Raw genomic sequence first — 16,671 nt, forward strand, 5'->3', positions numbered from 1 at the left:
GTTTGGTCAAACGGGGACTCATCCAATCAATTACTGAAAGGACTTTGGTAAGATTGGGTCTGAATTTCTTGTTCTGTATGCTACATTTGGTCAGCTCTGATGTTCATTGTTCAGGAAAACATATATACACATAAACATACATATATACACTGGTTGTTTGTGTCATTTGTAGTTATGTTGGGATTTTTTTTGACAGTTTTGCGCTCGGTCCAGCGTGGTGTAGCAAATATAGAAATATAGCTTAATACTAATGAAAGTGAGACGGGAAAAAGGGGTTGTTAAGGACTGAAAGAAAATAAACATTAAAAATGTCATGCCTCACTAGGGATTTTGCTCTTTACATCTATTCATCTGCATCTATGTTTACTCCAAAGACCTCTAAACTCAACCCAGATATCGAATAAAAAAGAAGAGACAAGACCCTGCGAAGGGGATACTAAAAATAACTAATTTAATTGAGGTCAAAAGGCCGGTGCGTTGGGTCCACTAAAGCACAGGGATTCTCTCTTTAATTAGTGCCCAGGAAGACCTAATTTAAACAGCGCAAAAGACTCCCCTCAGCCAATTACTTTTATATTAAAACAGGAGAAAAGAGGGGAAAGATTACCAAAAGACTAAAGGTTTTTGGAAAACATCATCTTCTCAAAACAGACCCTTGACCTTAAAAAAAAAAACTGACAGTTCAGTAGTTGTTACCAAAGCTCCTCAGAGGATAGATGAAATAAAACACATTTTATTATTGAAATAGAGATGGATATAATAATTATCTGGAGAAATGGAGGAGGTGTCAAGTCATTTAACCCATGGTAATTAGCAATGAGTTTCAATAGCAACATATGCCCAACATAAAATGGGAAGGTCTGGGGAAGGCCATTTGTAAATGGGAGAGAGGGGCTTGTAATGACAATTTCATGGTTGAACAATGACATCTTCTTACCGCCCGACTTAGTTTGGTCTAACCAATACTGATGGTCTTCCTATAATATGGTATGGATAGGATCATAATACTCTGGAGGTTAATCAGGGTTTTCCATATAACACCTTGCTCTTAGATGACTATCTCTGCATTAGAGAAAAGAATGCAGAATAGGGAAGGAGATAGGGGAGGAGAAAGAAAAGCCCCGCTGCAGCCACAGCCAGCCATCTCCATACATAAACATAGACGAGGGGAGCAAGAGAATGAGTGAAAAGGAGAGCCTTGACTGCAATTGACATTTCAATAAGTGGAACACAGCGTTACCAATCCATTCGCTTCATACCCACCCACCCCAACCCCCCCACACCCCCCCAACCCCGCTCTGTGTAAGGCAGCTGAAACAATTATTGAGATAGGTACCTTCAGGCCATGTATGTTCCGGATCCCTGGAGTCTTGCCAGCTGAAACAGTAATTGACTAGATTGTAGAACACATCACTGGGCCATTTACAAATGTGCTGAAAAGGAATCAGTTCTTTATAAAGAAGAAGAAGAAGAAAAAAAAAATGAAATGGAAATATGAGGGTTACTCCGAAATTAGTTGGAAGACAAGAGAGTGATTGAGATGTTGGACTCTTGAGACGGCTGGTGGTAGGTAGGAAGAGAAAACAGAGTCACAGGGAGAAAGGAGAATGAGAAAGAAAGATGGAGAGGAAGGAAGAAAGACATATATAAAAAGAAGGAGAGAGCCAGAGTAAGAGAGAGAGGCTCAATACAATTTTTTGTCACTTTGCCCTTGGGGCCTGTTTGAGATTATATATATCTTAAGAGTGGTGAGAAAACTAAGTGTAGATATAGAAAAGGTATGTATTGAGAAGGCAATCACACTGCAAAATAAATTTAGGAAGAAATGACACCAATGCTGAACACAAGCTTAAGGTTTCAATGTCCTTGAAGTGAAAAAAATGTTGATTTACACATGCAACAATAATAGAATGAGCCACTGAATTTTAATGTTGTCCAGAGGCAACTTCAAGTCACGTAATACTCCTAGTTTCTTATTGTCAAGTGATTCACCCAAATCTCAGTGAAATAGTTGCTGATTTCTGGGAAAGTGTGAATATTTTTACATTTTTAGAACGCTTGTGACCAATTGTCAACACATTAATTACAAAAATGGAGAGCCTTTCAGCGTTTACAACTATGATAAATTGTGATATGTCACTTCGTACCTCTTGGAAAAATTTGTAGAGGGTCTGGCAGCAGTCCATTCATGCGTTGTTCATTCATTGTGTTGCAGTACTAAAGGGGAAAAGAAAGTCACAAATTGTTGAGTGGTTTGAAGTGATAATTACAGAATCTGGAACCTGCAAAAATATAATTAGGAAAGGCAGCTTTTTCACAAATAGAGGCCTAATTGAAATTGTTAAAGAATGAATAAAAAAAACAAACAGTCAATCATAATAACATAAAACTAAATTTGCAATATTACACATAAAAAACTAGGTGCTTATTTAAATGACATCAGAATTAATCTACAGATCCCAAAAATGTGAGCACGCTGTGTTGAAATCTGTTGCCGACGAGGACCAATGCCCTGTGGGCTTGTTCTGAAGGAGTGTAGCATTAACCCTTTTCTCCTTCAGGTCAACAGCTCACCAAACACTCATATCCTACAGGACTAACACGTGCACACACACACACTCTGGAGCCTCTCAGATGCTTGCCAAGGCAATGCAATAATTGATGTTTCAGTTAACCAAACCATCTGTTAAACTGTGTGTGTGTGTGTGTGAGAGAGAGAGAGAGAGAGAGAGAGAGAGAGAGAGAGAGAGAGAGAGTCAGCCTATATGTGTGTGAATGAGTCTCTGTGTCTCCTCCCTTTCGGGGGCTTCGACAAAAATCAACAAATATTAAAATCAAGACCTTACCGCAGACACAGTTGGACATTTGCAAAGATGTACATATTTGTGTAGTTCACGTGTACATGTGTTCATTGTGTCTTTTCATTTACAATCCAGTGTGAACTACCAAGTCATCATGGAGATATGTAAATTTGCTCTCTCATTGTGGTGGAAGGAGGGAGGGAGGACGATAGGACCGGCTTGGATGGGAATGGATCAGAATGGCTACCCAAGTGGCACAGCTGTTATTAAAAGGCCTATTTATCACTGTCAGATCCCTCCTCGCTCCTAGCCCTCTGCTTTTGCCCTCCAGCGTTCTCACTAGGCCACATCTGAACAATGGGCCTAATACCAAAAACATGTTGTGTGTGTTGGGGAGGGTGAGGGGGGGGGGGGTCGGGCTTCACGTACCTTTAATTTTCCGCTCAGCTAGCTTATTGATTAAGGCTGCAATTACCACGTAATCTGTAGTAGGTGTGTTATTAAAAGACATTCTCCATTGTTGGCCAATAACTAAACAGTGTCCGATCCCAAATACCATCGCTCAGCCTTAAGGGACAAGTGGGAGAGCGAGAGCAGAGACTGGGTCTCATCATCATTAGCAGACTAAGGGGAAATGGGAGTAAGAATGGTGGAATTAGAGCCATTACCTCCAGGGGGAGCTGAGCGAGGAACGGATGAGGTCACATGTTTTTTTTTAGCACCTGACACAGGCCAGTCTTTAACTTTGAACAGGGGCGTCTGTCTTTCAAGGTGTCGAACAATGATTAGAGATGCCTGGAAGACTAGTGGGTCTCACAGGAGCATGTAGCAATCAATGTTCTCCGTGATGGGGGATACTTCTCACAATAAATGCCCTCTGCAGACTGATGTTAATTAAGTACTGAATTTGAGCATTAATTTTGCTCAGCAATAAGGTGTATGAATTTTTCGCAGGGCGACGCCAAAGGAGATACCTTGAATTTGAAAAAAAAAAAAACTGTGTAATGATCGCATAGTTAAAAGTCTGGTAAAACATTTGTTAACTGATTATCACAAACAAACACACACAGAACCACACACACACACACACACACACACACACACACACAGGACGGCCATGAGAGACTCTAATGATTTATGCCACCTTTCACCTAACATTCTGGTTTCCCTTAATTCCTATTAATTTTACATAATGGCTGTCTGCTCACCTGGAATTAACAACACTGAAGCAAAAATCCACCAGGGTCTCTGCGGAGGCCAAATGGCAACCACAGCAAACAACCACAACAACAAAAAAAATCCTCTAAACACAAATGCAAATGAATGCTGAGATGCATAACCCTTGCAGGAGACATTTAAAAGAACTCGGCTAGTGTAAATTGTATTTTAGTGAGCCCAGTATTTTCCAGGTGATCAGCAGCTTTTAGTACACATGGCTGTCCCATGAGGAGAAGAAAGCCATTACGGCGCTCCTGGATTTGTTTGCCAAAAATTCATTGTACAAATGGCTTTTGAAATCTGTGGACGAAGCAGTGCGGTGTTGTGGAGGCGAACAGAATATTTGTGCTGGGTTGACTGAGGTGCAGAGTGAGGTAAATTAATATGCTATTAGGATGTCACATCATCTGAATAAAGAACAAGTGTTGGGACAGTAAGTAATTAAATAAAAGTATAGAATGTCACCCATGATTCAAAGCACTGTTTCAGCCTTTTGTTTCCAGTTTCAAAGTAAATGTTTATTGGTACATATTAAACTTAAGTTAATAAAGGTAGTATTAATTGATATATTTATATAAAACCTTTTATAAAATTGTCATCACATACTAACAATTTGGCTGTTTGGGTCACTGTTTCCTGTAATTATATTGAGAAAAATAAGAAAATAATCTCCTCATAGCATTGCTGCTGCTTATTTTACAGTTTAACTTTAAAATGACATAATATCATATTTATATCTAACACACCTAATACATCAGATGCTTTACGCTTTTGGATGTCTTACAAAAGCTAGTTATTTACTGTGTCCCATGAACCCTTCAACAAAAAAAAGCTAAAGCCAACCTTTAACAGATAAAAAACGACAAACTTAACTCCTCTAAATTGCTCCAACATTAAGAATGAAGGTAGGGTAATGCCCACAACTTAAGTCTTAATCTTCTCAAGACTGCACGTCCCTTCACCAAGAAAACATTCTGGCTTTTTAGTTGCTTTTATGTGCTTGATACAACCAGCTTGTATTATCAACCTTCCTCAAGACTGCAACATACTGTATGTTGTTGGATATACAGTAGTTGTAAATGCAGCATGTTCACTTTACCAATGTATGTGAAAGTAGAGATAACATGATAGAAGTTTTTGACCGGCGGCTTTTCACTCATACATTTTGTGAAAATAATTGCTTTTTAACCATTTCAAGAAGTATACTGGCAACAACTGCTGATATTTAGTCAATTGTTTATCCAATTACCATTTTGATAAAAGTACTAGAGCTGCTTAGACGATTCATCGATGGACAGAAAATTAATCGAAAAAAAACATTCTCGGGTTTCAGCTTCTCAAATCTGAATATTTTCTGGTTTCTTTAGTCTTCTATATCACTAAACTACATATATGGACTGTTGGTTGGGATAAAATAAGATATTTAAGGACATCACTTTGGGCTTCGGGAAACAGTGATTGATATTCAGTACAATTTTTAATATGATGAAAAAAAAATTTCATATCGTGATAAAGGCAATATTCCGACTTGTTGATGTAATGACATCATACCATTGAGCACAGCGACAACAAGCATGGCTGAAAGTGACATTGTAACAAAAGTGACAAAGTAACATTGCTTCCAGCTCCACGGTGGAGGAGTTAGTTCCAAAAAGGGGAGCAACTTTAGTAGCGTGGAAGTGGTTTCATTACAAAAGATCAGCTGCACATCAACACATTAATATTAAAGAAGTGCAAGAAGACTGTAACAACAAAAAGGGGAAATACAACAAACTTGTTTCACTACCTCAAGCAGAGGTACCAAGTGGAGTACAAGGAGAGCCAAATATCCTGTGAGGAGTGTTTTGTCATATCATCAAGAATATCATCATGGTAGAAATACCCTGAAATATCATGATATTATTTCAGGGCCATATCGCCCACCCCTACATTCAATACATAATAACGGTAGTAACACGAGGAGACCCCAGAAAACTTATGGACACTCAAAAGCCACTCACACAAAAGGAAAATTGCAAAATACTTTTATGCAAATCAACCATTTATGTGAATCTTAAAGCAGGCTGAGGTCAACACTTTTTCCATCCTTGTTTCACAATGCTCATCTACACAACAGCTGTCTCTTTTTCCATAATCACCCTGCTACCCTATGCTACTTAATGATTAAAAAGCAACCAGAAGTGAATGCATGATAAAAATGGACAAAAAACAAGGAGTGTAAATTGTGCCTGTGGCTCTAGCGGCATCATTGTGAGCTGATGGGGGGTAAAAGACATCCACAGATGAAAGTAGATTTTGAACAATTCTGCAGCCCAGGGGGGCCGCTCTTTAATGAGGCAAAACTTTAAGTACTGAATAATAAATAATAAAAATTGACAGTTCATTTAGCTTTCAGTGTACCTCGTAGAGCAACCCATTACACATCATTACTCTTACTGTCCGTGGAATGAACAGTAAATATGGTGGAATACGAAAATATACTGCACTAGGTGGGGATGCTGCATGGGTAGTGGAAGTGTGTATGCGTGCGTGCATGTGTGTGCATGTGTGTGTGTAGCCACAAACTATCAACAAGACGGTTGTTAGGTTGAGTTATAAAGAACTGGATGGGGCTTTCTGTTTCAAAAAAGTATACTGGTTACTGAATAGCAGGTAAATACACAGACAGTGTCAAGGTGGAGGCAAGAAGTGGAAGTTAGTATTCGTCAATCCTGTGGTTTGGTTGTAGTCATCAACATCTGCCTGTTTTTAGAAGTTTTACTGCCAAACCAATAGTGCCTCCTACTACTACAAGTTTAGTAGTATTAGTCATAACAGGCAAAATTTCTTTAAAGAAAAACGAACAAAAAAAACACAGTATCTGATAGATCTGAGGGCCTTGCGGTAGCCTTTTTGAACGCTACTGAATAAGGGATCTTCTTACTCTGATATTAGCCACTGCAACAAAAAACAAACAAACATGTATTCTGTTCTTATTCCCTTAATTTGGATTGGAAAAGTTCCCCAAAAACACATTTAATGAAGTCTAAGAAAGAATGAAGTCTGAAAAAAAGCAACAGAGGAGGAGGAGGAAGGCTCTGTCTTTTAGAACGATCAGACATGCAACAGATGTCTTATTGTGGACAGAAACAGTTTTCATAAGAATTACTTTCTAATGAAATGATGAAATAGCCCCTAGAAAACTGACATAATATAAACATATAGCTGACACATTTTTGGTTATGCAATCTATGATATTGGTGTGTGACATGGTGGAAAAAAAAAAAATAAAATAATTTATTCATCATGTACTCACATATGACAACATGGCTTTGAGTTCTTCATCACTTCTTACAGTGATTCTGTCCCCCACCTCATCTTCATCTAAAAGAAAACACAGAAGCATGTTAAAATTTGAATTGTAAATCATTTTAAAAATAACCAGACATAAACAGCTTTCAACACCACAGGCAACACTCGTAACAGAACACATCCTATGTTATAATGACAAGTTCATTTAGAGTTCAGACTGCCCAACTGTACTTGTTAAAATGTATATTATGCAGAATTTTCTCAGAAAACAATGTATGGACTCCTACAAAAGTATTCCCTCTCAATCATCACTTATGACCCACTAGAAGTGTGTGGTGGTGTATGTAGCCCATCTACAGAGACTCTGCCCTCTGCCTGTATTTTCTTATTATTTTGCTCTGTTCGTGGCGCTTCTGGCCATCAACCTCTGGGCAGTGGGTATGTAGCCCCCAGCCAATAACAGCACACAGGGTGTGAGGTTGGGACTTGTAGCATAGCGACCACGTTACATCGCTGTCTCCGTCTCTCTCCTCTGCTCTGTGAGAGGCCACAGTGGACAGAATGAAGCTTTACATTCACGCAAAATCTGGCAACGCGGCATCTTCCCGCAGGGTTGTGCGGAGGTGTGGGCGTGATTATTTGTGCTTTAGAAGGTACGATTTAGTTATCTGATTCACGGCTTTGTTCTCACCAGCGCTGCTCCCTCTCTTCTCTTCCCCAATCCTCTCTCTATCTCCCTCCCTCTCCGAGCAAGGGAGGAGTGGCCAACTTAGAATGCTGTGTTTACAAACACCAACTGACAAATCCTGCATAGTATACCTTTAATCATCAGTCATTTTATAGAATGAGTATTCACAGCAAACTGTAACACAAAATGTTAACTGTATTTAATATTCTATCAAAGAGTAATACCTTAAAGGAGAGCTGTTGACAAAAAGCTTCATGCATGTCATTCAATATTAAGAAAATTGTCATGTGAAGTCACTTCTTTTGAAACAGTACCCATCACTTTGAGGAACACAATGAGAAAAAACAAAGCAACACTGTTGCAAAATTATGGGTGACATAACTACAAAGAGTTTGTAAGTTTATGGGTTTCCAAAACATGTTTGGAAAGACACGATAATGAAATGATATCATTTGAAATGACAAAAAAGTTGTTGCTTTTGTCAGCGTTTCATGACTAATCCAGAAACAAAGCTGTACACACGCACGCTCACATGCCTTATCCATCAACTTGTTTACAATACAATTACTGACTCAGACGATAATCAGCACAAGTTACAAGTTATTCAGTATTAATGCAGTTGAATAGACTATTTTAGAAATCACAACTGCACAATTAAAAAGTTATTGCACATTTTCAACAGAACAAAGTGCAAAAGGATAAAATACATAGTTTCCTATTTCTTATTAGGATACATGTCAGTATGAAATATGGCATCATTCATATTATTTTGATATGTATCAATGAGCAGATTGAATTCAGCTATGTTCTGTCTTCTCCATACAGCCATATTTACTTTGATGAGACAGATAATACCTACTTACAGTGCAAAAATGATTAGACTTATGGATAAAAGGGTTCCTATAGTTGTGAGAAACAATATTATACAAATGACATTAAGTTGGTAAACTATCAGACTATGGTTTTGTTGTAATAACAAGTTCTTACTTGCAAGCAACCCTTTAGAAACTTCACAGTACTAATAACTATGAGATTACCAGGACCTGCTATTGTGATTGTATTATGAACATGTGTCAACAACTTAGAGAATTAAGGATGTGGTTGCAGAGCAGCTATGTCAGCAGTAAGTCAGTACAAGGTGGGACATACTTACATTCAAAGGCAGTGACGGTGGCTTCAGGCATAACATCTCTGATAGCGACCTAAAATGTTTAGAAGAGTTCCTTAAGGTTAGACAACAGTGACAATCACAAAGTATATAGTACAAAACTGTAGACAGAAGCACAGAAATAGTTACAGTTATGATCAAGACAGACGTGTAAATTATTAGATCACAACTATTAAAATGTAAGGTGGGGTCACAGCATTGTAACATTTACCTGTTCAGTATAACACATTTGGGCTGACACATGCTCAGTCAGACATCCAAACTCATGAATTCAAACTGCATGTATGGCGTTTTACTGAAAAGCTACCATGAAGAGGAATCAAGAGTGAAAGTTAGCTTTATGAAGACTCACCAGCAAGTCATTGAAGTTCAGAAGAGATGGACAGTCGACGGACGAGTCCATGTCACCCGCCGGCGTTTTTATACGAATCACTATTCCCTCGGTGTCCATAATGCAGAGGTTATTCAAGTAGAGTATGAGCATAAAGAAGGAAAAATACGCTTCATAACAACACTTGGTTGGCTTGTCTAAGCTAACGAGCTAATTTCCTGCAGTGGTTCGCTAACACATGCTAGCATCCTGTTCAGTATACACACTAAGTGATGGAGAGATTTAAATAACGGTAACCGTTAAAAGCTCAGTCACTGCCGAAGCCGAAGTCACGTCATAACCGTATGAGAGGTTTAGCTTTTACAATAAACTCGTATTTGTATCCTCTCTGAGGCAACGTTTTAGACTGCGTTATCTGAGATATTTAGCCATGCAGCTAGTTTAGAGGAAACCACAACTGCTCGCGTTATTTTGTTTTCCCACCCGCATTCTGCGAAGACCCGCCCCTACTCTACCTCTGATTGGCTCTGACCTTGACTTTTCAGTCCAAATCTGACCAATTGTACTTATCATGACTAAAGCTAACCAATCTTAACTAAGAAAGGCAATGAGTTTAGCCAATCAAAAGCAGAGTAGGGCGGGTCTTCACGGAATGCGGGTAGGGGGGAGGAAAAAATAAGGCCAACTGCTCCAAAAACAGCATTTCCGAATCAACATCCGGTTACTACGTTTCAAATTAAAAGACCTCCATTCCTGTAACCGCTCAAAACATGGCTGCTTTTACTGTGAAGTGAAGTAAGTAACACATGGTGGTGTGAAATAACTAAGTACATTTAGTTAAGTAAAGTTTTTACTTAACTTGAGTATGTTCATTTGATGCTACTCTACACTTCCACTTCACTACATTTTAGAGGGAAATATTGTACTTTCTACTTCACAATATTTATTTGACAGCTTTAGTTACTTTTCAGATGGAGATTTGACACAATTACCTTGCGAGGCAGCCGAATTTGCGAGATCAAAAGATCAGCAAGAATCCATCTTGTCAAGCTTCAAGTTATGCACGTCAGGTTATTGACACAATGATATAACAAGCTTTAAAATACAACACATTGTTAAAGATGAAATTAGTGGTTTCCAACCTTTTTGGCTTTTTACGTCTTACAAAAAGCAGTGTGTAGTCGGGGTCACATTTCAGATGTCTATGATTTGTTAACAGCTCCACCAAATAGTCATTTTTCCCTCTAAACTTCTCACACGGTTTCATTTCAATAAATGTATCAAATGATCCAATATTTCACCAAAAATTGGAGAAAAAGTCCAAAAATTGAAAAGAGATTTGTGTATCAGAACTTTGTTTTTTCTTCTTTCCTCTCCCATTAATCATCTCACGACCCCTCACATTTATCTGGTGACCCTTTAGAGGGGCTAGATCTCTAGGTTGGGAACTATTGGACTAAACAAGCTAACTGTATATAAACTAGTTCAAACTAGCTCCATCTCCAGCAGCTACAACAGTAACATGTTGCTTACACACTGACACTTCAGTATTAATAATCTAATGATGTCATATATAATAATATATCAGTCAGAGGGACCAAACCACTACTTTTACTGCAATACTTTAACTACATCAAGCTGATAATACTAATGTACTTTTACTTAAGTAGGCTTCTTCATGTAGGACCTTTACTTGTAATGGAGTATTTATACATTGCTGTATTGGTACTCTTACTTAAGTAAAGAGTCTGTCTTCCACCACTGGTAACACAAAAATTGTATTACTGACTGTGCAGTAAAAATGATGACATACTTGACATGTTAAATGTAAGCTGCCACCATTGCAACATATTCTCATAATATGTTGAAACACATTTTAAAATTTCTATCTGAAATCATTGTCTTAATGATTATGCTTGTGATTCCCTTACAATAGGAGAAATGACCCAGACTTACCAAGATGTCAGCAAGGATTTACATTGCAACTGTTATAAAAGGTTTTTGTAATCTAGGACTTTGACAAAAAAACCCCAACAACATCCTATAGAACTGAATGACCGACTTGACCATTACCAACATTTTAAAAGTTTTTATACAACTTCACCTTGTTGGAATATGAATATAGTGTGGATAATGTGATTTAAAATAATTTAAATACTTTTTTTGTGTGTCATTGTAGTCACTATTCACTACTGACAAAACCAAGATGTCATGCTAGTTATAAATGTGCTGTGAACTAGAAGAGTTGGACTGAAAAGCTTTGTAGAGAAAAGTGCATGAAGGTAACACTGGGTACAACTTAACCTTTTATACTGAATGGGAATTATTACATGCTCCATCATAAGAGATTGTTGCCACCTTGGAAAGCTTTTGTTGACTTGACATTGATGTGAGATCAAGTTTGATAAGAGAGTACAATACTGAGTGTACAATAACATTCAGAGGTTATATTAAGTGTGTATCTAATGATTAAATATCCTTTTAAAATCTGACCTTAGATCACAATTATAAAAGTTTAATTGGATATCATATGAATGATCCTCACTTTCACAGAGATACAAAATAATGACAAGGCTCCACATCCGTATTGACAATCAGCCTAAGAAAACCTCTTTTTAGAAAGTAGGAGGTGTGCAGAGGAGTATGCACCCTCATGGCCATGGCTTTCCAAGTATTGAAAGAGGTTTTTACCTCTTTCACTCTACATTAACACAGCATTAGTATTCAAAAGTTTCCACTCAGCATGAGTCATAATTGTAACTGAATGATTGAATTTAAAACAAAGGGGCACTTAAAACCGTTAGTGATTACAGCCTTATGATTGAGGAGCTGAATCAGTCTTTCTGCCCGCTCACCAAACAGCTCTGATTGCAGTTCCGAGAACAAGACATTGATCTCTGACCAAAGTGAAGTCTCTTTTTCTGTTAATTTACAGCGCTTTGCTAACAGAGCAGATACCCGAGTCTGTTGACTGGGTTTCTGCGTAACGATAAGAACTTGTTAAAGCTTGTTCTATCTCCCCATGGCTCTGGCTCAGACCCGGCTGGACATGTGGTGCTTGAGAACAATATCAATGACGCGTGTGCTGTGCGCAGCCATTCAGTAGGTTGGGTTTCAGTGGCTGTCACCACTAGCTAAAACAAAAGTCTCCACCTCTAAGTGGCCTAAGGATGAACTTCTGTATCAGTGGTTACCATCTTGTTTAAAAGGTAAGAGAAGCATTGAAAAGGGAAGGTCATCTATCTACGTATCTACGTATCTACATGTCTAAGTATCTATCTACCTAAGTATCTATCTATCTAAGTCAAAGAAGTAATACCACAGTGTGACAATACTGTTACTAGTAAAACTCCTGCATTTAAAATATTATTTTAAGTAAAAGTACAGAAATATTCTCAGCAAAATATACCTAATATATCAAAAGTAAGAGTATTCATTATGTAGAATCACCCCTGTCAAAGGTTATATTATAATTTACGTTATGGGATTATTATTGATGCATTTAATAAGCAGCTGGTTGAGGTGTACTACTTTATATATTGTTTAATTTCTAAAATATATCATATTTTATTTGTTAATCATATGATTTGCATATTAGATCTATCTAAGTACTTGTTTGTCCATCTATTGCCAACTTTCTCAAACACACACACACACTGTACGCACAGAGGTTAGAAGTTCATCTCATCGACCCACTTTGAATTTTCATCACTTACACCTGTACCAACAGCTGGGTTACAGACCCATTGATTTCCATGTAATGCCTGAAATTATTACTTTGCTTAATTGTTACAGGAGTGTAAATGGGAAAACAAAGCCAGGCTATCAAGCGTCCTGATTAATGCCTCCACCAGCACTGCCCTCTGATGAAAAGCAGAGGATCTATATGGCAGTTTGTCAAACATGCTCTCCCAGGACTTGACGTTAGGTCCTTCTGCTTTAGGGGAAACTGAGATGAAGCCCAGTCAGCAATCCATATTATCAGAAATCAAACTCCTGACTTGGCTGGGAGGAGAAAGTGGTAAAGGAAGGCCAGCATTCACTGTCTGGTAATTAAAAGCCATTTTATCAGACCTCCTTTGTTGCCCTGTACCTCTTTTTCTTACTATTGACAAGCTGCTTAGCGCAAAGTGAGCTCAGTTTGACTCTAAATATATGAGGCACACTTATTTAACTTTCTCAGCAAAGAGGGAAAAGCAAGTAAACAAGACACAAACTAAATTGTCCAACAAGATTGCCCATTACTTGTTTACTAATAGTTTAATTTTCATTAATGGATGTTTTTTTGTGTGTGTAACAATGTGTACAAATGCAGCCTGTTATTGCTTCTTCTTCCTCTTTCCTCTGATGATGATGATTATTATTTCATTAGTCTGTGTCAAATGTATTGGTTGGTTTGTTGTGTTTATTGATTAATGAGCCAAAGTCAGCACTGTCTTCTTTCACTGTAATGCTGATATAGGAGATCTTGAAATACTGTTTGTCTGCTGGTAAAGCATTGATCGTCCTCCCAGATATTGACTTTTACTAGGTTACCTTCTATCTATATGCCCCTTAACATTAATAGTAATTATTCAAAATAAAAATGTGTCCGCTCGGGGTTTATGGCTTTATTTACCTTGCTAGAGCCAACAGTAATGAGGATATCACTGGCTATGGCCTCAAAACGGAGCTAGACCTGCTGTGAGTTGAGCAAACAAAAAAACAAAAAAACATGTCCCACCATCTGTCCAGGGCCGTGTCCCAACTCAGGTATCCAGATGCGAACCCTCCAGCTGAAATAGAGATGTGTCTCCTCAGCCTTGAAGCCTGAAGCCTGTTGTTTATTGATGCTGCCAGAGTCCCTGCTCAGATCGATACCATCTCCCTCAGATGGGCCTTCAACACGCAGACTCCAAATTGAGGTCAGGATATGTAGAGGGTTATGGCACTTCAGCCGATATGAATTGCCGGAGAGGCTGCGATCATTTGTTACATCTTCCTTTAAAGTTCATCTTCAAGTTGACCTGTGATGAAGCATGGGGAGTTTGTGAGTCACTAGTGTGAGAGTTATGAGGAAAAGCACAGATATACGGACAAGCCGCTTGAAGGAATGGATTGTGTGACTACCTCTCAGCTCTCGGAGCAGCATGTTTTCTCTGCCGTTTCCCGTGTTTCAGATTCACCTCTGAGGTCCCCTTTATGGCTGCATGTTGTTTCTGTTGTTTCTAATAAAGAGGAAATATTGGTGCCTTCCTGACCTGCTCATAGGGGCCATAGAAAAATTTATGGGGTGTGTCTTCTTCATAGAGGCTGCTTTTGAACTGAGCCTGACATAAATAACACATCACCAGTTCACCAGAGCTCTATTGGCTCTTCTTTCATGCTGTGGTCAAGTGACTTTATTGAATGCAAGATGTGATTACATGGTGTTGTTTTTCCACATGATACAGTGGGAACAAAATGCTTGAAGCCTTAAAATATTTCATTTGCTTGAAATATTTCACTTTGGCATAATATCTTTGTTATGAACATGCATTATACAACTTGTAATTTCAGCTCAGGGAACTGATTGCTAACAAGACTAGGTCAAAACCCAGTATATGGCTGAAACACAAGAGGGTGGATACAGAAAGTGATCGACCATTGGTGTAACTTCATCACTCAGTCACTCGGTCAGGGACAGACATTTGTGTTTATAGGGCTCGCCCCAGCTGTTGCGGTCCAGCCAAAAATGTTCCAACCAAATGTTCAACTGTACTGATTACTCACATGATGCATCAATTTTCCCCAAACCAACTTATGTGGAAATCAAGGAGCAAATTAGTGAAAATGTGTTTTTTTCCCCTGTTTTATATTCTAATGTACCTAAATCATCAGTTTTTAAGACATTATTTAGGAACTTTAAAATCCTCAGACTCAAAAAAGAACAACACTAAAACTAGTCATCCCTGGCTTCACAGCTGATTTACCCATGATGACAAGAACAGATTTGTGTATTTATATATAATTATATCACAATGTATCAAAATCAAATACATTGATCTGTTAGCATACAGTATCTAGCAATGTTTGATTATTGTTACTGATTTTAATGTTATATAGCAATATATATCATTTCAGCTACTTCAGACTGTTGGGTACTTTTGTCTTTAACAATATAAATAACATGTTATTATATTATATAATATAACATGTTTTGTATGTACAATCTGAATCTGCAACTAGTAACTAGTAATTATAGTTGTCAGATAAATGTGGAGTAAAAAATACATTATTTCCCTCACAAATGTAGTGGAGTAGAAGTGTAAAGTAACATAAAATGGAAATACTGATGTAAAGGACAAGTACCTCAAAACTGTATTTAACTACAGTACTTGCATAAATATAGTTACTTACATTCCACCAATGCATATATACAATAGTATATATATATAATAGTGCCAGAGTGGCCTCGCAGACTGTAAGTAATTTTACCTGCTTTAAATTATGTATTACTGTAAATTAGTCAAAAAGGCAAAACAAAAGGTGGTAAATGCACAGTCCAGTGGAAATTAATGTAAATAAACAGTAAGTAAAGCAAACAGAACAGAATAGTAATGACAGCATGTAATTGTACACAGCACGTGTGCATGCATATGTGCATGTGGGCAAAATAAGCGACCTCTCTCTAACCACACATTGCTTTGGTGCAGAGTGTCAGGTGGCCTGTTTGTCAGCTGAAATATTCATCAAACAGATCAACGGAAAGTCTGGCTGCCTTTTCAACTGACAACTGCATGTCAATAATTGATAAGGAATGAGGTAAATGACTTAGTGGGTGTTTGGAGGGTCCTTCTCTCTCTGTAAGTGATGCCTCTGACCTTTGGTGTGTAAAAGAACTCATCATGGTCAGTGCTCACATGTCATATAGCCCAACACAATGAGCAGTGAAAGTAACAAAGAAAAAAATGATATAATTAAAGAAATAAGTAAAAAAAAAAAAAGGTTGGCACGATGATTAATTACTCATACTTTCCTGTGTGTTTGTTCTCTGTAAACCTTTGTTTTTAATGTTTTTAAACTGCATTACTTAACAAAATTATTACTTCAAAAAAGCAACAACAAAACGATTGATAATATTGTGTGAAGACATTTCACACTGTTTGTACCCATAAAATGTCTATTTAATTATCTATCAGCTCCAAAATTCAAT

At 37.9% G+C, this 16,671-nt stretch overlaps 1 protein-coding gene across 3 annotated transcripts in view; it reads right to left on the bottom strand.

Moving 5' to 3' along the window:
- Positions 1–9,995, bottom strand: part of map2k5 (mitogen-activated protein kinase kinase 5) — a 65,621-nt gene extending 55,626 nt beyond the window's left edge. Inside the window, exons 1-5 of one of the 3 annotated variants that reach the window (XM_067584333.1) lie at positions 9,519–9,992; positions 9,152–9,200; positions 7,315–7,382; positions 2,148–2,217; positions 1,337–1,377 (exon numbers count right to left, since the gene is read on the bottom strand). In XM_067584333.1, the coding sequence (XP_067440434.1) occupies positions 1,337–1,377; positions 2,148–2,217; positions 7,315–7,382; positions 9,152–9,200; positions 9,519–9,650 (360 nt within the window). In that variant the 5' untranslated portion in view covers positions 9,651–9,992. Of the gene's footprint in view, positions 1–1,336; positions 1,378–2,147; positions 2,218–7,314; positions 7,383–9,151; positions 9,201–9,518 lie in introns of those variants that run through there. The other 2 variants (XM_067584343.1, XM_067584351.1) reach the window with 2 other exon arrangements.
- Between the last annotated feature and the right edge of the window lie 6,676 nt (positions 9,996–16,671).

Source organism: Thunnus thynnus, chromosome 1, assembly GCF_963924715.1.
Source record: "Thunnus thynnus chromosome 1, fThuThy2.1, whole genome shotgun sequence".
Lineage (NCBI taxonomy): Eukaryota > Metazoa > Chordata > Actinopteri > Scombriformes > Scombridae > Thunnus > Thunnus thynnus.